This window comes from Pelophylax lessonae, assembly GCF_965119305.1.
Source record: "Pelophylax lessonae genome assembly, chromosome: 2".
NCBI lineage: Eukaryota > Metazoa > Chordata > Amphibia > Anura > Ranidae > Pelophylax > Pelophylax lessonae.
Genome location: NC_138769.1, coordinates 272,155,100 through 272,178,836, shown reverse-complemented (window position 1 = coordinate 272,178,836; position 23,737 = coordinate 272,155,100). Strand labels below are relative to the sequence as shown.

At 42.0% G+C, this 23,737-nt stretch overlaps 1 protein-coding gene across 1 annotated transcript in view; it reads left to right on the top strand.

The window, feature by feature from the left end:
- Nucleotides 1-219: 219 nt before the first annotated feature.
- The window catches only part of LOC309548058 (plasma membrane calcium-transporting ATPase 4-like), a gene marked incomplete at both ends in the record, with an annotated part of 1,291,629 nt that continues 1,268,111 nt past the window's right edge, over nucleotides 220-23,737 (top strand). The window contains one exon of the mRNA XM_082248025.1: nucleotides 220-415. Coding sequence (XP_082104151.1) covers nucleotides 220-415 — 196 coding nt within the window. The remainder of the gene's footprint in view (nucleotides 416-23,737) is intronic.

The following is a 23,737-nucleotide window of genomic DNA, read 5'->3' as shown; positions in this document are numbered from 1 at the left end:
AACACTTTCAGTACCACTTCTCTGGAAATTTATGATAGAAGGTCAGCAAAAACGAAAGGACACTCAAAAACAGGAAGGAGAAAAAAAAAAGCAGGAGATAAACAGTAAAGCACAGAATTAATATACTACAAGTACCATACGAGACTGGGACATAAGAAGACCAGATCTTACAAAGTGGTTCACCTAGACTTTAGGTGAAGTGGCACAACATACCTCACAATGGCAATCAATTCTTCTGACCACCATTGTGCTTCTGCTTTGAATGATGGCAGCTTTGAAGGAGATTTTGGATGCAGTGTGGAGGAATTAAGAGAACTCATGGAGTTGAGAGGCGGAGAGGCAGTCACCCGTATAAGGGATACATATGGTGGAGTTCCTAACATATGTCAGAGATTGAAGACCTCTCCTGTAGAAGGTAGGTATTTGAAAAGTTTAGGTATGCCTTAAAAGTTTATATTTCTGAAAGACAATTCACTATGTTAATTTTTTATACTGCTGTCAATGGTTTTTATCAACTTCACTATAATTTTGCTGTGATTTTCTTTTGAGATTTCTATTTACAGGACACACAATTTCACTATTCAGTAAAACCCATTTTCAATTAATAAAAATAAGAAATAATATGTGATGAACACAATTTGGAGAATATTACTTGCGTATATTGTTAAAGTGATTGTAAAGTCTCGTGTTTTTTTTTTTTTCTATTAAAATAACAAACACGTTATACTTCCTTCTCTGTGCAGTTGGTTTTGCACAGAGCAGCCCAGATCCTCCTCTTCTCGAGTCCCTCGTTGCTGCTCCTGGCCCCTCCCTCCTGATGAGTGCCCCCACAGCAAACAGCATGCTATGGGGGCACCCGCGCCACAGCTCCGTGTGTCCATTCAGACATGGAGCTGCCATTCAGCCCCGCCCTCTCTCTCTCCCGATTGGTTAACTGGCTTTGATTGACAGCCGTGGGAGCCAATGGCGCCATGGCTGTGTCTCAGCCATTCAGGAGAGAGAGTCCTGGATAGCCGAGGGACTCGTAGACATTGCTGGAGCGAGATGGGGCTCAGGTAAGTATTAGAGGGTGCAGGGGAGGCTGCTACACCCAGAAGATTTTTTTTATCCTAATGCATAGAATGCATTAGAGGAAAAAAACCTTCTAAATTTACAACTCCTTTAGGTATACTTACTTCACTCTATGCTTTATTCTTTGCATTTAAAGTGACACTAAACTAAATATTTTTTTTTTTTTTTACTTAAGTTATTCTAAAATATCAAATATACCCTAGCTGTGTTTTTGTTTTGTTTAAAAAGTCTCTTGCTGTTTTAAGGGCTTTTTCATCTTGTGCACCACTGATGCACCTCACTGCTAATCGCTTGCTACTAGCGTAGAATGAGCAATGCCATTTTTTCTGGTAACATACTCTTCTCTATGCGGACTACAATTCGATTGAAGTAAATGTGCATGCAGGTAAATGTGTAGCCTATTTTGAGGGTGAGACGGAAAGGGTGGCTACATTCACATACATGGAAAAAATACATAGCCATCCTAGAACAGGAAGTCTGAAAACATCAGAACAAAGCTTGCAGAGATATAACAAAGGAAGATGGAGGTATACGGTACATCCCTCTTGTATTTAGACATATTGCATTTATTTTATTTTATTAAAAAAGTGAGTTTTTTGTCATTTTAAGAAATGCAAAGCCTAATGTACATAGTGAAATATATATACATAATTGTATAGACCGAAAAACATAGTGTCTGTTGTATTAAGCAGGTAATGCTATGCAAACAAATGATGTCTTTAATGCTGAAGTTTTAGTAAAGAAATAATTTTTGCCCTAATGCTGCAGCAACATCACTTACCTTTAATGAAGTATGCCCCTTCTCTGTCAGGCAGCTGGATCCTGTGGAAACCTTCTGTGCAGTTATGATAGGTCCTCTATCCTGCTGCTGAACTTCTGGCATTGAGGGTTTTAATAGCTCAGAGAGTCTTCCTCCTTTCTCCACTGAGAAAATCCTGTGCATTTATTACACTGCTCATAACATGAGTTCTGGGCGAGAGAATCTGGTCATAAATCAGACTCCCTACATTCAGAGACCATGTTATCAGTGTAATCCATGCTCAGACTTTACTCAATGACAGAAGAACGGAGTGGCATACTGTCAGGTCTTTTTAACTGCAGCTCACAGTATACTCGGAGCTAGAGAAATGCAACAGCAGAAATGGAATATGTCATCACTGCAAAGAAGACTTTAAACAGGCTCCAGCTGTATGACAGACATAACATAGACTTGAAATAAAAAGAGGGGGTGAGACCAGCGCTATGGATTATTCCAGAGAAGTTTGTTTGAGGCAATAGGAAGCAGCCACCAACCAAACCCCTAAAGATTAGGGGTCAGGATATAGAGGAGATTGGGGGAGGTGGTTGGAATCGGCGCAACCTTCTAAAATGGGACTATGATGTGTCCAAACTTTAGTACAAAGAAAAAGTGCCAGTGCAAAGTGTATTTATCAATAAAAGGCAGTGTGGATAAATTATGGCCAGGTAGGTTAAAAACCACAAAGTGCTAGTGAAGGATATTTATTACAAGGTGATAGATATAGTGATTAAAAATCAATAAATATTGGGTAAGAGAATACAAACGTGTGCAAAATACAAGTGAGCAAAGTGCTTGTGATGAGGAATCGAGTGCCTGCGTTCCAATTAGTCCGCTAGGGGTCGCACTCACCCTTCAAGGAAATACCAGCAATTTGCTATCAGCCAGAGGGGTCCTTAATAGACTCCCAGATGTATCTCCTGGAGATCTTCACAAACATGCGGGTCCCATCTGTGTGTAAAAACATAGGGGCCCATGGTGCAGTATACACTTGGTAAATCACAAGGAAAGTAGTAGCAATTCACAGTAAGGAAAGTAGCCGATCGATTCAGCGTGTAGTAAGCAGCGCCGGGGAGCTTCCGCGTTCCACCTACGGACGACTGCAGACCGGGAATGATGTTGACGCACAGTTCCGCCCTGCGCGTTTCGTCATTGGACGTCTACTGGAGCGGTGTCCGTCAATCAAATTATCAGTCTATTTGTAGCTGAGCGTATCCAAGCAACCAATGATGCATTCGCCTCCATCTTGGTGCTCCAGCGCAGCGGATGGGGGCCATATTGATCCACCCATCGCTCTCTGGCTGGTTTCAGGATAAACACTCAGCGGCATGTTTTTATACACATCATCATTTTCGATCGGGTACATCTTAGTTATACCATATTAAAAACAATACTTTTAATAAGCCAATGAATTTAAAAACAGGATAATATTGGTGATCATTTAAAAAATTATATGTGAATCTATGTGTGCAGGTCACCGGTAAAAAAGGTAAAAAAAGGGGGGAAAAAGGGGAAAGAAACAGAGAGGCATTGCTCTGATCATTGGAAGAGATTGCGGAGAAGATCGAGTACTTGTTTAAGTCTATGGAATATATAGAAATATATGAAGGAAGACAATTGTGGAAAACGGAAGTTATCGATGTTGGATGAGAAGGTTAGGAGGAAATTTTGCTATTTGGTTCAAGGAGATCGGTTGTGATATTCTCATGGAATGGTTTACTGAGAAACATGGAGGGTCATATATAATGATCCAATTGATGTTGGATGAAAAGGTCCGAGAGCTATATGTTGTTTTTATCCTCTTATGAATATATACAGGATAGAAGTACTAGCTTCAAATAAGAAGAGGTGGTCTTTTATAAATATATTTGTATGTGAAATAAATATAAAAAATTATATAAAAATAATATAAAAAAGGTTGTAGTACCGACCTTAATGCAGTGGAGAATGCTGGAAAAGCCAAAGGACTGGTGCTGAATGTTGTAGTATTTAGGAAGAAATTGATGTTAACATTATAGTATGAAATACACATTAATGACGTGATTATTGTGGGTGATTTTTAGTGGTTAAAAGTGATTATATCTAAAAAGTGATTATATTTAAAAAAAAACATCGCCACAGTGAATGTCTTATAACTTTTCAGAAGATGAGTGAGACGTGAGCAAGCTTGAAAGTATAGGAGCTAAGATAATAAAATTAATATTAATGAAAAAATAAAAATTAAAAATAGATGTTGGATAAGAAAGCTGCCGGATGTATGTTAAAAAAGACGTTAAAAAAAGGGGTAAAAAACACCTGGGATAGGACCAGAGATGTAACCAACATGAGATATATATAAAAAGGAGGTAAAAAGCAGGAAAAACTTTTAAAAGGACTTTCAAAAAACTTTTTCAAAAATTTTTTTTCAAAAATTCCTATAAAAAGTTAAAAATTATAAATCTGTGATAAAACAGTTTAAGTCAATATCCACATTTAGACCTTCGGGACGGAGGGAGTGCATTGAATAAATCCATTTGGTTTCGTTCCTGGAGACCATCCTTTTCTTATTGCTGCCTCTCCAGTCTCCCTTGATTTTATCAATCCCATAAAAAATCATTCTAGTATTTCTATCCTGTATATATTCATAAGAGGATAAAAACAACATATAGCTCTCGGACCTTTTCATCCAACATCAATTGGATCATTATATATGACCCTCCATGTTTCTCAGTAAACCATTCCATGAGAATATCACAACCGATCTCCTTGAACCAAATAGCAAAATTTCCTCCTAACCTTCTCATCCAACATCGATAGCTTCCGTTTTCCACAATTGTCTTCCTTCATATATTTCTATATATTCCATAGACTTAAACAAGTACTCGATCTTCTCCGCAATCTCTTCCAATGATCAGAGCAATGCCTCTCTGTTTCTTTCCCCTTTTTCCCCCCTTTTTTTACCTTTTTTACCGGTGACCTGCACACATAGATTCACATATAATTTTTTAAATGATCACCAATATTATCCTGTTTTTAAATTCATTGGCTTATTAGAAGTATTGTTTTTAATATGGTATAACTAAGATGTACCCGATCGAAAATGATGATGTGTATAAAAACTTGCCGCCGAGTGTTTATCCTGAAACCAGCCAGAGAGCGTTGGGTGGATCAATATGGCCCCCATCCGCTGCGCTGGAGCACCAAGATGGAGGCAAATGCATCATTGGTTGCTTGGATACGCTCGGTATCTGGTACCGACTGGTAATTTGATTGACGGACACTGCTCCAGTAGACGTCCAATGACGAAACGCGCAGGGCGGAACTGTGCGTCAACGTCATTTCCGGTCTGCAGTCGTCCGTAGGTGGAACGCGGAAGCTCCCCGGCGCTGCTTACTACACGCTGAATCGATCGGCTACTTTCCTTACTGTGAGTTGCTACTACTTTCCTTGTGATTTACCAAGTGTATACTGCACCATGGGGCCCCTATGTTTTTACACACAGATGGGACCCGCATGTTTGTGAAGATCTCCAGGAGATACATCTGGGAGTCTATTAAGGACCCCTCTGGCTGATAGCAAATTGCTGGTATTTCCTTGAAGGGTGAGTGCGACCCCTAGCGGACTAATTGGAATGCACTTTGCTCACTTGTATTTTGCACACGTTTGTATTCTCTTACCCAATATTTATTGATTTTTAATCACTATATCTATCACCTTGTAATAAATATCCTTCACTAGCACTTTGTGGTTTTTAACCTACCTGGCCATAATTTATCCGCACGGCCTTTTATTGATAAATACACTTTGCACTGGCACTTTTTCTTTGTACTAAAGTTTGGACACATCATAGTCCCATTTTAGAAGGTAGCGCCGATTCCAACCACCTCCCCCCATCTCCTCTATAACATAGACTTCATTACAGGTAAGAGATGTTACTACAGCTATAGCAGCAAAATATTTTTCAACTAAACTGTAGCTTTAAATATGCTACCAATATGTTATGTTGATTCTATCAGAAAGATAACTGAAGTGATCACCATTGTAAAACCATAGATGCCAACTGTCCTGCATCTCAGACCTCTGTCCAGATAATGCTGTGTACCTGGATTCCAGTTTGTGACACACCATCATCAAGTATTAACCACTTAAGCCCCGGAAGATTTTACCCCCTTCCTGACCAGGGCCTATTTTGTGATTCGGCACTGCGTGAATTTAACGGACAATTGCGCGGTCGTGCGACGCTGTACCTAAACGAAATTGACGTCCTATTTTTTCCCACAAACAGAGCTTTCTTTTAGTGGTATTTGATCACCTGTGCGATTTTTTTTTTTTTTTTTTGATCATGCGCTATAAACAAAAAAAGAGCATCAATTTTGCAAAAATAACAATATTTTTCACATTTTTTTATAATTCCCCCCCCCCCCCCCCCCAAAATGTAAAAATTCGTTTTTTTTTTTAACGCGTAATGGCGGCGATTTGCGATTGTTTTTTTTTTTTTTCCGGGACTGCGACATTGCGGCGGACAGATCGGACCCTTGACTGAAATTTTTGACACTTTTGGGGTTACCAGTGACATTACTACAGTAATCAGTGCTATACATATGCACTGTTACTGTAAAATGACACTGGCAGTGAAGGGGTTAACTTTTTTTGAGAGGGAGGGGTTAAGTGTGTCTAAGGGGGCTTGTAGGGGCTTGTTTCTAACTGTGATTGGCTGTGGCTTGAGGTGTAAGAACAGTGATCAACGGTCCTACATAGTAGAACCGTATGATCACTAGTCTTACACAGGGGAGAATGACAGACGGCTTGTTTACATTACCCGCTTGCCTTTCTCCCGGTGTAACGGACGATCGCGAGTGCCCAGCAGACATCGGGTCCGCCGGGCACACGCGCCGGGGGGGGGTCTGTGACCGAGCGGGAGCGCGCATCCGGCGGCACATGCTCGCTCCCCAGAGCCTCCCAGGCTAGTGACGTACCGATACGTCACTTTGCCTGTGAGGGGCTGACCGCCACAGTATATGTATTTGCGGCGGTCGGCAAGTGGTTAACTGAGAAGGTTGCTGCCACAGATTTGTCTGTATGGTGAAAAGCCATGTTGTTATCCGAAGAATAAATTTGTGAGGCTCAAAAGCTCCAGAAGATTGATAACAGGAGCCATACAGCTTGCTTCTTCAGAGATGTCCTGGAATGAAGGCGTGGGGGAGGGGTGACCAGCCTATATGTAGTACACCAGTACTGGCCATGCCTTGTGTGACTTCAGTGTGCTGCTTTCACACTTTGTATGGGGAGTAGTGACACCTGTGTGCAGGCAGTGATATTAGGCACAATGCTGCATGGTAATCGTGTCTTGTTTGATGGTCTTTCTGTGTGGAAGGATCATAGACCCAGAGTAGCAGAGCCACCCTCATGAGCAGTGGCGACTCTAAGCACATTACATAGGGGGCACATAAGATACCACAGTCAAAACTGGGGGGGTACTCATAATTTTCACCAATATATTATACCACTGAAAAAAACATATATATATATATATATATATATAAGATTGAAAAATACGAGAATAATGCAGTATGCAATGATACCTTTTTATTGTACTAACCTAACACCTCAGACAAGCTTTCATTTCTTCCTCCAATATTGCTTCAGATTCGAGAAAGAAAAAACTCCGAAAGCTTTATAATTTAAAGCAATTTCAGCAAACTGTGCAAAAATATTGTGCAAACAATATATAGCAAAGTGATCCCAATATTTGATAAAAATGTACATATATATTGAAAATAAATAAATCATGTGAAAACTGTATCAAAATGTGACATAAAAAACATAAAACATTTTTATATTTAAAAGTTCATCACGTGATTTAAATTAATGAGTGATAGTGAAAGTTCCAATTTTTGTCGTTTTTCCTTTCTTCAAGTAACTGGATAATAAAGTGAAGGTGCTCAGTGATATTTTCCACAGTTTTATATAGTGACTTTTCTTAAAAGTGCAGGTGCTGATTTCCTTTATCCTGTGATATAGTTTAGAAGGTGGGTGACTTACCAGATGTAATGGGTCTCATATATCGTACGATATTGAGACTAATCACGCTTGTAGGCCCTCGGGGCCACGGTAGGTCCCCTTGTGGTGCCTCCTGGGTGTGCTGGTGGTGATTCCCTCCTCACCGCTCCATAGGTCAGCATACAATGTTGGTGTAAAAAAAAGGGTAAAAGCTCTAGATAGCGTGATACGTTTTAAAAGGGTTTTATTCCCATAAATAACAAGGTTCCAGTGAAGATAAAATAGCAATGATCGACAAAAAGGTTTAAAAGTTCCCGTGATTATACTGTACAACTGTGCAGAGTGGCGAGCGGAGGCAATTCCGGCTTGCGCTCCAGTGTACGTCACGCTATGCGTTCCACGTCCTGATGCGTTTCGTCACATCCGGTGACGTTTTCAAAGGTGTGGACGCACATCCGTTTACTCCAATTTATATTACGGATTCAGCTGTAACTGCGCCAATTCATCAGCAGAGCCGGAAGAAGCCGCAAGCATCTCCGCCTATTCATCAGCAAAAAAAGGAAGAAGCCGCCTGTGTCCCCACAGTTTGCTTCTATTGCGAGACACCAGCAGAGCCTAAAATTTAGTGTTTGGCTGGATAATTTTAGAATAATTTATAGCCGCAAACCTCCGCTTGTCATTACATCAATGCAATTAAATATATGCAATAAGTTGTGGTATAAAAATATGAATACAATATTTAAAAGCTTGTGAACCTTATAACTTATAATACAGTTAATACACATATATACGCAAGATACTCTATGAATGTTTAATAAATATACCCATGTATGTTAGATTAAAAGTTATAAAAACTATTTTTTATTAAAATTTAAATTTAAAAAATCATGGATAATTTTTAGTTACCTATAAAATTACCTATATTATTTTTTTCCCATATTACTTTATTACATTTTTTTCCATAAAACACAAAACAGAGACCCAATATATACACATTTCAAACAGTATATCAGGAGTACACGTTTTATATACCCTGAAGAGTATATTCAATCTTCCAAGGTATACATATCTTACGTTATTATATCAAATTGTCATTCCCAGCTATCACGTGTACACCTTTCTTAAAGTCATTTCTCTTCTTTTCCTTTTTTTTTTTTTTTTTTTTCTTTTCTTTCCTTCCCCTATCTTTTCCTTCCCTCCTGGCATACTATAATGCTGTTAGACCCCGTTCACACTGGGGCGACCTGGTCGCCTGACAGGTCGCCGTAGGTCGCCTGCCATAGAGAAGCTGTGGACCCGTTCTAATAGGAGCGACACAAGTCGCTCCGACTTACAAAAAGGGTCCGGAGCTTCTTTGGGGCGACCCGGAAGGACCTACATTGACTTCAATGATATGAAGTCCTTGCCGGCCGCTCCGAGGTCCCGGTGCGAGCTGCGCACCTGTGAGGTCGCCCCGGCAAGTCGGATCGCCCCAGTGTGAACGGGGTCTTACTCTATTCATTTTCAATTTGGTCTCTTTTTCCAAAGTAACTAACACAACCCACAAACACAACCAAAAAAAAAAAAACCCACACAAGGGGAGAAAAAAAAAACTCTGAATGGGTCCAGGGCGGAGGACCTACCCATCTCATTTCCCTTTCTTTTTACTTTCACCCCAGTTCATTTGTCAAGAGTTCTTTACTCTCTTCTAAAGCTATAAACTGATTCCATATACCCCATGTTCTTTTATATCTTTTCTGTTTATGATATGAGGACCACACTAGATCTTCCATTTTATTAATATATTCCACTTTTCTTACCCATTCCGATACTGACGGGGTTATAGTTTTTTTCCACTGCGCTGGTATACATGTCTTAGCCGCATCTAGCAGCTGAGGGATAATAGATTTCTCATATTCTTTTGTCGGAATACTGGATACATGCAGGAGGAAAAAAGCCGGATCTTCCTCAATATTATAATTTGTATAATCTTGAATTAGCTTATCCTTGTCCAAAATGGTCTTATCTTTGCACATTCCCAGAATATATGGAAGTATGTGCCCTTCTCCTTCCCGCATCTCCAGCACTCCTCCTTCTTTTGTGGGTACATTTTATGTAATTTATCCGGTGTAATATACCACCTAGTGATAATCTTAAAGTTAGTTTCATGTATTTTCGTACATCTTGCTGGTTTAAAAGCAAACTTAAAGATCCGCTGTTTCTGTTCATTCGTAAAGGGTTGATTTAGATCTCTTTCCCATTTTTCTAGCCAAGAAAACCTTGGTTGCTCTACTGGTGTATTTAATATTTTTTATGTAATTGATAAAGTATGCGATAACCCACCTGGAGTATCGCAATACTTCTCAAAACTTGTAAGCGGTCTGATGAAGTTTTCTGCGTCCGGTAATGAAGCTAGAAAATGTTGTAGCTGCTTAGCTGGCCAGAAGGAGAGATTAAAGGGCCCTCCATTATCCAGCAACTTTCTAAGTGACGGCCATTTTTTTTCTAATAGAAAAGCTGATGCTTGTTCTTGGCCTGTTTCCCTCAAGTTCCTAAACCCCTGTATATCTAGACCCGGTGCAAATTGGGGGTTTCCCAATATAGGGAATAGAGGAGAGTACGATGTTGTTAAATTTTGTTTAATGCCCTGTTGCCATCCTATTCGTAGCGTAGTCCCTATTACCGGATGTTGCTTCATAGTATTTGGAAGTGACTGATGCTCTCTTCAAAATTACCATGGTTTGCTCCTGTTCTATTTGTATCCAAAGTTTTGTCCCTGTATGGTGCCACCAGTCTAGGATTCTGGTCAGATGTGTCGCATAATAATATTTACATATATCCGGGAGTACAATACCTCCCATTCTTTTGGGTAAAGTCAGGGTACTTCGTGCTACCCGTGGTTTTCTATGGGCCCATATATAATTAGAGAATACTGTACTTACCATCTTAAAAAAGCTGTTTGGAATTTTGACTGGTAGTGCTCGCATGAGATACAAATATCTCGGCAAAATGCTAATTTTTAGAAGATTACACCTCCCAAACCATGATTGTAATCCTCCCTGCCATTGTCCAAGCATTATTTTCGTTTCTCTTATTAAGGGGGGGAAATTAAGCTCATATACCTTGGATAAATCTGCCGGTATATACGTCCATAGATATTTCACCGCCAAGTCATTCCATTTGAATTTAAAATTAGCCTTTAAATTAGACAGATGGTCTCTTGCAATCCCCACTCCCATTGCCTCTGATTTCCCATAATTTATTTTAAAGTTGGAAAATTTACCGTATTGCTTAAATTCTCCTAGTAGATTTGGCAAAGAAATATCCGGGTTTGTTACTGAAAATAACAAATCATCTGCATACGCTGCGGTTTTATACTGCAAAAGTTTTATTTTTACACCTCCGATATCTGTATTTAATCGGATTCTACATAGAAATGGTTCTAATGATAGAGCAAAAAGGAGTGGGGGACAGAGGACATCCCTGTCTTGTTCCGTTTTTTATCAAAAAAGGTTCAGAGAGTATTCCATTAACTTTTACTCTAGCTGTTGGCTCCACGTATACTTTACCTATTTTATGCAACATGGAATCTCCTATCCCAATATACTTAAGTACAGAGAACATAAAGGACCAATTCACTCTATATCGAATGCTTTTTCTGCATCTGTGCTCAATATGACGCAGGGGGTCCCCCCTCCCTGACCACCTGCATCAGATTGAGCACTCTAGTGGTGTTATCTCTTGCTTCTCTATTTGCCATAAATCCCACTTGATCTAGATGTATTATATTTGGGATATATTTTGCCAATCTTGTCGCTAAAATTTTAGTGAAAACTTTCAGATCTACATTTAAAAGGGAAATTGGCCTGTAGCTACTACAGGAAGATGGATCCTTCCCCTCCTTCAAAATCAAAGAAATGTGCGTGGTTAAAGTATCTCTTGGCATTATATCTTCACTAGAGGAGCCATTATATAATTTTTCTAAATAAGGGCTCAAAATGGGAAACAGGGTTTGATAATATTGTGTTGTGAGCCCATCTGGGCCCGGGGCTTTTCCTGGCTTCATTGATTTTAAAGCCTGTTGAATTTCCTCCTGTGATAGTTACATAGTTACATAGTTAGTGAGGTTGAAAAAAGACACCAGTCCATCCAGTTCAACCTATGATGTGTGTGTGTGTGTTTGCTTTTAACCGTACATTGTATACCCCTGTATGTTGTGGTCTCTAAGGTGCCCATCTAACAGTTTTTTGAAACTATCAATGCTCCCTGCTGATACGACTGCTTGTGGAAGAGAATTCCACATCCTTACTGCTCTTACAGTGAACAACCCCTTACGCATTTTAAGGTTAAACCGCCTTTCCTCTAGTTTTAGTGAGTGGCCACGTGTCTTATTGCATCTCCTTTCTCTGAATAGTTTGTTCCTTATGCTAGGGTCGCCAGTACAGTATTTGAACATTGATATCATATCCCCCCTCAGTCGTCTCTTCTCCAGAGAGAATAGGTTCAGTGCTTGTAGTCTTTCCTCCATTCCCCTAATTATTTTTGTTGCCCTTCTCTGGACTCTTTCCAGTTCCAGCACATCCTTCCTGAGGACCGGTGCCCAGAACTGGACGGAATACTCCAGATGTGGCCGGACCAGAGTCTTGTAGAGTGGGAGAATAATCTCTTTATTTCTGGAGTGAATGCCCTTTTTTATACATCCCAGTATTCTGTTGGCTTTACTTGCAGCGGCTTGGCATTGCATGCCACTGCCAAGCCTGTTGTCTACCAGTACTCCCAAGTCTTTTTCCATCCTAGACTCACCCAGAGGCTCCCCCCCTAGTGAGTAGCTTGCTTTCTGGCTTTTGGCCCCCAAGTGCATTACTTTACATTTTTCAACATTAAACCTCATCTGCCATGTAGTTGCCCACCCCGTTATTTTGTTCAGGTCCGCTTGTAAGGTTTCCACATCCTGCTTGGAAGATAATGGCATGCTTAGTTTAGTATCATCTGCAAATACTGAGATTGTACTAGATATCCCCTCCTCTAGATCATTTATGAATAAATTAAACAGGATTGGTCCCAGGACAGAACCCTGGGGGACCCCACTTTCCACACACGCCCAATCCGAGTACTCCCCATTAATCACCACCCTCTGAACTCTCCCCTGGAGCCAGTTCTCTATCCAGGTACGCACCTTATGGTCCATACCTACCTTCCTTAGTTTGTACAGTAAGCGTTTGTGGGGAACGGTGTCAAAGGCCTTTGCAAAGTCCAGATACACCACATCCACAGGCTTTCCTTTATCTAGGTGGCAGCTCACTTCATCGTAGAAGGTTAATAGATTGGTTTGGCAAGAACGATTTTTCATAAATCCATGCTGATTACTACTTATAATACCGTTTTCATTACTAAAGTCTTGTATGTGGTCCCTTAACATCCCCTCCAAAATCTTGCAGACTACAGATGTTAGGCTGACCGGCCTATAGTTCCTCGGGATACACCTCGGCCCCTTTTTAAATATTGGTACCACGCTGGCTTTTTTCCAATCAGCTGGCACCATACCGGTCTGTAAACTATCCTTAAAGATCAAGAATAATGGTCTGGCAATCACCTGGCTGAGCTCTTTAAGAACCCTCGGGTGCAAGCCATCTGGTACCGGTGATTTATTTATGTTAAGTTTCTCTAGTTTAGTTCTAAGTCTATCTTCTGTTAGCCATGGCGGCATTTCCTGAGGTGTACTGTTTAGTTCGGCCTTACAAGCAAGGTTCGTGTAGCCCCCGATTCTTTTGTGAAGACTGAAGAGAAGAAATTATTTTTTTTTAATTTATATCTTTATTGGTGATTTTTTTTATATATACATACATTTCAAACAAACATTGTCATGTTCTGACCAAACCCCACCCCCCTTACCTCCCCCACCCTCCTCCCCCCAATTAAAAAAAAGAAGAAAAAGAAAAAAAAAACGAAAATTTTTACACTTTTATGTGCACATTCCCAACATTTCTTCGTATGAAGATATATTCCATACTATATTACCATACACCAGGAGGGGTATGGGGACCGTCCCCCCGCAGCCTGGACCCGACTCCGCCCAGGGTAACCCTCTCTTAAACTCCCTTTAGGAAGAATTGGCTTCCAAGTATTGCACCCAGGGTCTCCATCTCAACTTAACTTGATCCTCTGAATTTCCCAATATGGCGGACAGCTCTTCCATCTTAAGAATCTCGTTGACCTTCCCACACCACAACTCGTAAGTTGGGATCACTGTCTGTTTCCAGAGAATAGGTATGCATGCCCTTGCTGCATTTAACAGACGCAGAGTCAGGGACTTTCTGTAGCTCCGCACTGAGCTTCCTGTCAAATGCAGCAAGCACAACGCGGGGTCCTCTAGTATATCCACATTGGTTATATGCTTTATAGCCACTGCTATCTTATTCCAAAATGGCCGCACTCTTTTACATCCCCAAAAAATATGGACCATGTTTCCATCCTCCAATCCACACCGCCAGCATTTTCCTGAGACCGCCTCTTTTATTCTATGTAAAAGTGATGGGACTCTATACCATCTGGTTAGAATTTTATACCCTGTCTCTTGGATCTTACAATCTAGTGATGATTGATGAACTAATCTCAGGATCTTATTTATCTGCTCTTTTGACCACACGGTATTTAACTCCTGCTCCCATTTTTGGATAAACAGCAATTGTTGGTCTCCCTCATCTTCTGACAAATGTGTATAGAACCTTGAGATCAGATGGCCCGTCGCTTTACCTGTTCTACACATATTTTCCAGGTCCGTTAGCTCTCGTGGTGCGTACCCTTCCCGCCGAACAGATCTAATATAATTATACAGCTGATAAAGTCTGAGATAATCTAACGATTCTCCTGCACCTGTCCTAAGTTCTTCTAGGGAGGGCATAGGCCCGTTTTGCCATATGTCACATAGCCGCCTTTTACCATCTTGAGCCCACCTACGGATTCTGGCATTTATACACCCCGGGGGAAAATCCGGGTTCCCCAAAATTGGTGTCATCGGAGATAGACCCGGGGCTACCCTCCAATGCGACTGAATTCTCTTAGTTTCTTTTATAGTCGCTCCCACTGTAGGATGTTTGAGAATAGAGTCTTTAGATTCGAACACCGACCATGGGGCTGGGGGGGTTAACTGTCCTGTTTCCTCATTCTCTAAATCCACCCATCGTTTGGTACGTTTATTGCAGTGCCAGTCTACCACCCTTACTAAATGGACCGCCCTGTAATATCTCAGGATATCTGGGAATCCAATCCCACCTCTTACTTTGGGTAAGGCCAACGTCTGCATCTTAATTCTAGGGGATTTGTTTGCCCAAATATAGGCGCGGAGTATGCCCTTAATTGATTGAAAAAATTCTTTTGGAACTGCTATTGGAATTGTCTGCATTAGATACAAGATACGGGGTAACACATTCATTTTAATAACGCTACTGCGCCCAAACCACGTCACTGCCAACAGCTGCCATATTCTGAGATCTGCTTTAATCTTTCCTACAAGCGGAAGGTAATTCTTTCTATAGAGATCCTCGGAATCTGCCGTTAACTGTATCCCTAAGTATTTGAGCGTATCTGAGGCCCATTGAAATGGAAACGCTATTCGAAGTGCTCTCTCTTCTTGGTCAGATAGCGATACGTTGAGTGCCGCTGATTTAGTTACATTAATTTTATAGTTAGAGAATCCACTGTATGTTTTCAGGGCGTCTAGAATATTTGGTAGTGAAAGAGAAGGGTTAGTAGCAAAAAACAGCAGGTCGTCCACAAACGCGGCCACCTTGTGTTGTTCCCCCCCGCTTTGGATTCCCGCTATATCCGGAGAACTCTGAATTCTACACAGTAGGGGTTCCAGGCACAACACGAATATAAGCGGAGATAAAGGGCACCCCTGCCGTGTGCCATTAGAGATAGGGAAGTAGCTTGACCTCCATTCATTTACCCTAACCGCAGCCGTAGGGACCGTATAAAGTGCCAGTATAAATTGCAGCATTTGCGGTCCCAGGCCTATATATTACAGGGTGGCCCGGATAAAATCCCACGCCACCCTGTCAAAGGCCTTTTCCGCATCTGCTGCAAAAAGAACCATCTTCTTCCATGATGTACGTGCCAGATGTATTAAATCTATGGCTCGAACTGTATTATCCCGGGCCTCCCGGGTAGGAATAAAGCCCACTTGGTCAAAATGGACCAGGTCTCCCATATATGGTAAGAGCCGATTTGCTAATATTCTTGCGTATAGTTTCGTGTCTACATTTATCAAAGATATCGGGCGATAGCTACCACAACACAGAGGGTCCTTCTCTTCTTTAAGTAATAAAGTAATATGTGCCCATAGGGAATCCAACGGGAACGCCGCTCTTCTTCCCACTTCATTGAAATGTGATGAAACGCTCCCCAAATTTCTTGTAGTAACTTAAAGTAAAGCCATCTGGGCCAGGTGCCTTATGTGCCTTAGTCTGTGAGATCGCAGTGGCCAGCTCTTCCCCCGATATCTCGCCTTCCAATGTCAATACTTGGTCTTCTGAAAGAGTACGCATGCCCGAGTCTCGTAAATACTCCTCTATCTGCTTCCCCTTTTCTGGATTTTTCTTACTCCCCATTTCCGGCAGATTATATAGTGACCGATAGAAAGAGCAGAACTCTTCTGCTATGTCAGCTGAAGTGTGAACCTCCCCACCTTTTGTATTTCTAAGACGTAAAATTTGAGTTAGTCTTTTTGGGCCCCTCAATGCTCGTGCCAGCATTGCCCCTGGTTTATTTGCATATTCATACAGGTGTCTTTTCAACCATAACATATTTCGTACTGTCTTTTGAAAAAGTATCTGATTCAATTCCTCTCTTACCCGCATGAGAGGGATCAAATGAGCTTCCGCAAGCGTTCACTTGTGCTGCCTACTCAGCTGTTCAATTTTAGTTAGATATTCTTTAATTTTCGCCTCCCGCTCTCTTTTACGCTGTGCACCCAACTGTATCAGTACCCCTCTTATCACGCACTTATGCGCTTCCCAGACCGTGGAAGGTGAGAGCGACTCCGATGTATTTTCTATAAAGTAGTTGTGTAACGCCTCATCTATCTTCCCCTCCGTTTCGGGGGATTGTAATAAGGCCTCATTTATACGCCATGATCTTGGACTACAGTTTTTCGATTCCCATTCTATACTCACATACACCGGGAAATGGTCAGAGATTGAAAAATCTCCGCTATCTGAGTCTGTCACTAACGGCAGGTCTGCCTGGGTAACCAGTATTCTGTCTATCCTACTATATGCCTTGTGGATTGGAGAATAGAAAGTGTAATTTCTCTCTCCCGGGTGCATCAACCTCCATGGATCGATGAGGCCCAGGAGGGAGATCTCTTTTTGCAGCCTTCGTAATTTAGCAAATTACATATATGAACTTCTTTTAGAGGTATCCAACAGAGGTTCTGGGGCATAGTTAAAGTCACCTCCCATCACTAAGTGCCCTTCCCGGAATTCCAAGACAACCGGAATCATCTTCTGTAAAAACATTACATGCTCATAGTTGGGAAAATAGACATTTACGAGGGTTACCTCGACCCGTCCTATCCACCCCCTTCACCAACACGAACCTACCCATTGGGTCAGCCAATTCTTCTTTTAGGGTCCACTTCACCGCACTTGATATTAAAATGCTCACACCCTTTGATTTGGCAATAGGGGATGTAGTGTGGTAAACCCATGGAAAGTCTTTATTGTACAATTTTGGTACTGCATCTTTGCGGAAGTAGGTCTCCTGAATGAAAGCTATTTGTGTAGCATCTCGTTTTAGATCCCCCATAAGTCTCCTACGCTTCTGTGGGGTTGATAGTCCCCTCACATTATAGGTCGTGACTTACAACCTGCTGTCCCCCCCTGGGTCGCTCCACCTCCAGCCACCATTGTGGACGGTCCCCCGCCCCCCACGGCCACACAAGCTATGCAAGGCAAGATAAAGCAGGACACAAGAAAGAAAAAAAAAAAAAAAAATTTTTTAGCAAGAAAAGAAAAAAAAAACCCCTTCACCCACACAAGTATGTATATACTATTTAATTCCCACTACCCCTACCCCCCTCTAATGGTTATCTAAACCCGCGCAACCAGGCGCTATCTACTGGGGGGGCCGTGGTTCCCAAAACCCCGCGAGAAAGCCACTGTACCTGGACACTCTCCTTCAAGAACAAGAGAAGATTAAAAAAAAAAAGAAAAAGCTAAGCTCCAAAAATTGGAGCTAAGAAAATGGGCTCTACTCCCTCTCACCCCCACCGTGGTGTAAGGATGTAGTCCCTATCCTCTCACTGATGGACAGTAAAATTATAGGTTTTAAGTGTCCAGCTAGAGGAGCTCTGCCTTGGTGGGCGATCGCCTCCATTCACATAATGTCAATGTCCTACTCCCCTCCCCCCCCCCCCGTCCCAGAGACCCCCTCTTACACCTCCCAATCTAACGGACCCTAAGTATGATAATGAACACACTCTAGGTTTGACTTTCCCAGCCTTTCCTCCTACAAATGATGGCGCGGCCCTGTACGGCCAAGACGTCACCCCTCTCCCCTAGGGGAGCGGTTATTTTGAGGCCCAAATGCGCCCCTGGGTTGGAGTCAAACTACCCCGAGCCAGGTCGCAGGTGAAGGGGACTTGATTGCTACATAGTCAGATCCCCTGCTTGTACCTTCTACTCCTACCCCTCTATGGGTTCCCCTCCCCCCAACTCCCCTCCTGAGGGCCCCGGGGCCCACTCACCCCCCCTTCTAGTTGCTGTTAACCATAGCTATTCCCTGAGTCACTATACCCTCTGTATACACCCTAATAGTGATTTAAATTCAGTATTATTAGGTCTCGCATATCTTCTTTTTTGTGTTTTAAGCGTGTCCCCCACAAAGTGAGGGAACACTTTCAAGTTACCTCTACCTCAGTGCCCCTTTCCCTCGTGACCCTTAAGATCGTGCCCCGGCCCTCCGTGGCTGGCGGGGGCACGAACACAAGCATAAAAAGAAAAAAAAAAAAAACCCTTGTGAAATTATAGTTGATCTCTATGGATACAAATATACAAATATATAATATCTAATTTTCCTGTGAAGCAAAAAATCCAAAAACACACACCACAGTTCCCCCATAAGAAAAACACGATAAAATAAAACACATCACACAAAGTGTAACCCCCCCCCCCCCCATCCCCTACGAGGGTGACTTAGATGGTAAGGACATATAAAAAATAACACAGAAAAAAAAAAAAAAAACGCCCATTTCTCAACACAGCAAATGTTCGGGGCGGGTGTGGGGATACCAGGGACCTCCACACATCTTAACTTTCCCCCCTCCCAAAAAAGAGGGAGAGGAGGCGATAGGGAGAACCCCAAAAACGAAACAAGGCATGGAAAAAAAACGGGAAGAAAAAAAAAACAGAAAAAGACCATGGAATAGGCCAGGAACCTGTATACAACACTTTTAGGTTCGTTATATTATTGTCTCCTTGTCCTGAGCGTCTGTTTTGCTCCCACACCTATCTACTCCAAATTTCACCCATGTTGTGTGGTTCAATTCATGTGGTAGTTTCCTAGGACATCTAACCAGTCACTCACATGGATTGGGGCACACCCCAAAAATGTAAAGAGTGCGGGAAGCTGGTCTGGCCATTTCAATAAGAACGTTTCTCTGTCTTTCACCACTTTCAAATGGAAGGGGTGTCCCCAAAAATAGGTTGCTCCCACTTTTCTTATGACCTCTAAGAGGGGTTTAATTACGGCTCTCATCTTTAGGGTCCCCCGTGAAAGATCTGGCAACAATTTCAACTGAGAACCTTCATACTCGATCTGCCCTTTTGCCCATGCTTGTCTCATTATGTCTTCTTTAAGTGAAAACAGGTGAATCCTAATTAAGACATCTGTGATTAGATCTGTTCCCGTCCTTCGGGGCGCTTTAACCCTGTGCACTCTGTCAATTTCCATTTTTTCCATTTGGGGTCTCTCCAACAGACCATTCAAAATACCCACTACCGTGATTCTGAGCTCTGGGCCCTTTACGGATTCCGGCAAGCCCCGCAGTCGAATATTATTCCTCCGGCCGCAGTTCTCACCATCATCCTGCTGCAGCCGCAACCAGGTGACTTGTTTTTGCAGCTGTGCTCGTGAACTTTCTAATTCAGAGATTCTGACTTCAAAATCACATTGTACTGACTCTGTATTCACCAATCTGCCTTCAATTTGATCAACTTTTTGTTTTAAACCACATATTTCCATTTTAATGTCACTCACGATTGCTGCAGCCATATCTTGGATATCCTGTTTCGTCGGGATCAGCTTAATAAACTCACCCCACTCTGCTGTTGATGGTATTTGGGGCTGTTGCGGCATAGTAGGGGACTCTTTGGGCTCTTCGTTCCTTTGTTCCTGCGATATATCCATTACTAAAGGCTTCTTCCCACCAGAAGAGACCCCAGTAGATTGAGTGTTTGTAGCTTTGGGCCCTTTCTGCTGAACTGCCATTCCTGAGTTTGTTTGGCGTTTCTGTGATGCCTTGATCCCACCAGTACTTCGTGATGCCACTGTGTGTCTCAGAAAATAAGAGGTAATGTCTGTCCTTCTCTCTAGGGCTTACTTTGGCTCCGGGCTGGCTGCTTGAGTCATATATACGGGGGAGACCAGCGACCTCCGCATCTACTGTCCCAGCTGGCACTCAACCCCGGCTCTCCTCCTCCTCAGCCCTTCAACCTCACACCGACCCGCACGGTCTTTCACCCTATGCTGTACCTCTCTTACTCTGAGGCAGGGTCCCGCACTTTCAGCGTATGGCCGCCTGTTTCCTTGCCACCACCGCTGCTTTATGGCTCCCTGAGCCTGGATTTCCCCATTACCGTCCTCCGTGAGCCTCGGGCCCCGCTCTGCACCTAGCGGGGAAGGGGGGGAGAGCCGACTCACTCACTGCACGGCGCTCTCCTCCGCCACGCAGAGCTCCTCACTGCTCGGCCTCTCATGGCGCCATTGACGAACCACGCCCCCGAGAAGAAATTATTTAACACTTCCGCCTTTTCTCTGTCCTCAGTGACCATATTTCCTTTGTCATCTTTTATGGGGCCAATGTGTTCTGGCCTCGCTTTCTTACTGTTTATATACTTAAAGAACTTCTTGGGGTTCTTTTTACTCTCCTCCGCTATATGTCTCTCGTGTTCTATTTTAGCCACCCTGATTTTGTCTTTACATTTCTTATTACACTCTTTGTAATGCTTAAATGCTGCCAATGACCCCTCAGTCTTGTATTTTTTGAAGGCCTTTTCTTTAGCTCTAATATACATTTTTATGTTGGAGTTTAGCCACCCCGGGTTTAATTTTGCTCTTTTAAATGTATTTCCCTTTGGAATGCACTGGTCAATCCCCTTGTTAAGTATGCTCTTGAAGCACTCTCATTTTTCCTCCGTGTTCTTTGTTCCCAGGGTTCTATCCCAATTGATATTTTCTAGCAGCGAGCGCAGTTTTGGGAAATTGGCTCTTTTGAAATTCAGTGTCCTTATATTACCCCTCTGCTTCCTATAACTGTAATTAATACTGAAACTTATTGACCTATGGTCACTGTTTCCTAAGTTGTCCCGTATTTCTATATCCGTGAGCAGGTCTGTATTGTTGGTAATCAGTAGGTCAAGTACCGTTTTTTTTCATGTCGGTGCATTCACCATCTGACCCATGAAATTGTCCTGCAAAACATTTAGGAACTGCCTAGCCTTGGCTGAGTGTGCACTTCCTTCTGCCCAGTCTATATCTGGATAATTAAAGTCCCCCGTTATAATGACATTTCCCATCCTTGCTGCCAATCCTATCTGTAAAATTAGGTCTGCCTCCCCCCTCCTCCCTCAGGTTGGGGGGCCTATAGCATACGCCCAATATTATCTTCCCCACCGTGCCTTCCCTTTTGAAGGAATATAGTTAAGTCCAGGGCTTCACAATCTTCCCTAGTAAGTACTGGCAACTTGGACTGTGTTAAATATTCATTGATCTCTTGCTGAGAGTTTGATTCCTCCCTCAGGTTATATAAGTCTACATAAAAGTTTCTAAATTCTTCTATAATTTGTCCCGGGAGAGATTTTTTCACTCCTCCTGAAGATATAACCTGAGGGATATACGATCTCATTTTATGGTTCTGAACTGACCTTGCAAGTGATTTCCCACACTTATTTGCTGTTTCATAATTCATTTTCTTCGATACCTGAATTGCCGCTTTTGCTCTATAAAATAACAGATCTGTTATTTGCTTTCTGGTTATCACCAATTCTTTCATCAAAGATGCAGTTGGTTTCTGTATATGACTTTTTTCTAGGGTCTTTCATTTTTCTACAAGTGTGGATAATTGCTTGTTTCTCTCTCTTTTAATTCTTGCCCCATGTTTAATTAACACACCCCTTACCACCGCTTTATGGGCTTCCCATAGGTTTCCTATCATACATTCCGGTTGATCATTTATCTCAAAGTATCCTTGCAATGTCTCTCTTACCTCTATCATTACCTCTTCATTTTACAAGAGGCTTTCATTTAATCTCCAAAATATTTGCTTTGATAGAGCAAGTGATGTCAAGCAATAGACCATTGAGATTGATGCATGATCCAACCAGGTAATATTGTCTATCTCTGTGTGTTTTACCGCCTGTAGATGAGCATTGGGGACCAAGAACATGTCAATCCTTGAATAATTTTTATGTGGTGTTGAGTAAAATGTGAACTCTTTATCTGATGGGTGTTGTAAACGCCATATATCTATTAACTGGTCGCTATGTAGGGCTCTCAACACTCTCTTACCCAAACCTGTCGAGTATGTAGATACCCCACTCGAGGTGTCTACCTTAGGCATTAAGTGTATATTTAAATCTGCTCCCAGTATCAATTGGCCTTCCGTGAAGTTTCTCAGGTCTGCTAAAGTCCTTGAGATAAATCTATCTTGGTGGGTGTTGGGACTGTAGAACGTAGCCAGTGTCACCTGAATCTCTCCTATCTTCCCCTTTAAGAATAAGAACCTGCCATTAATGTTATATCTACTCTCTTGGAGAGTCCATGGAACACCTCCGTCAATTAATATTGTAACTCCTCATGATTTATTTAATTATTGGTTGAGTGGTATACATATGGAAATGTCCTGTTTTTTAAATAGGGTAATTTATCTGTTTTAAAATGGGTTTCTTGGATGAATGCTACATTAGCTTTTAATCGTTTTAATTCTGTCAATAAAATTTGTCTTTTCTCTGGAGTGTTTAATCCTTTCACATTAAAGGATAATCTTAATATCCTCCGTCCTGAAACCAAAAAAAAAAAAACCCCTTCCCTCCCTCCTTCTTTATATACTATTATCTCCCCCTCCCCCTCTATCCCGTACTAGTTCCCAGGGGGTCAGGGTTAATATCCCAACTCACCTGGTCCCTTCCGCGGGAAGGATTCTTTTTCCTTAGTACACACGGCACTTTTGGTGCCACTTGTGTGTCTCCCTAAATGGGAGAGTAGCCGGAAAAAAACATGGTTCTCTCTCCCACCCCTCCTTATCCCAACATTTTTCTTTTTTTTTTCTTTTTTCTTTTCTTTTATGATGCCCATACCCTATTCTTTCACTTCACTTGATATGTCTTACTCATAGTGTCATATTACCTCAGTGCTCTTCCTACTTAACTTTATGATTCTATAATTTTCTCCTCATCCCCGCCCCCATCCCTCCTTAGGAGGGGGTGGGGCAGGGAGAAAACAACCGTCCCCTATACTCCCCCTTCTCCCCCAAGCAAAAAACATTCTTCTATATCCTTCCCTAGAAAAAGGAGAGGATAAAACAAAAAAAAAAAAAGGGGGGAAATTATAACAGAGAAAATTTCGTGCTGTACCCTATCCTGTGTTACACTTTCAAAACGTGTACTCCTCTAGAGTTCATGTATCATTTCATTT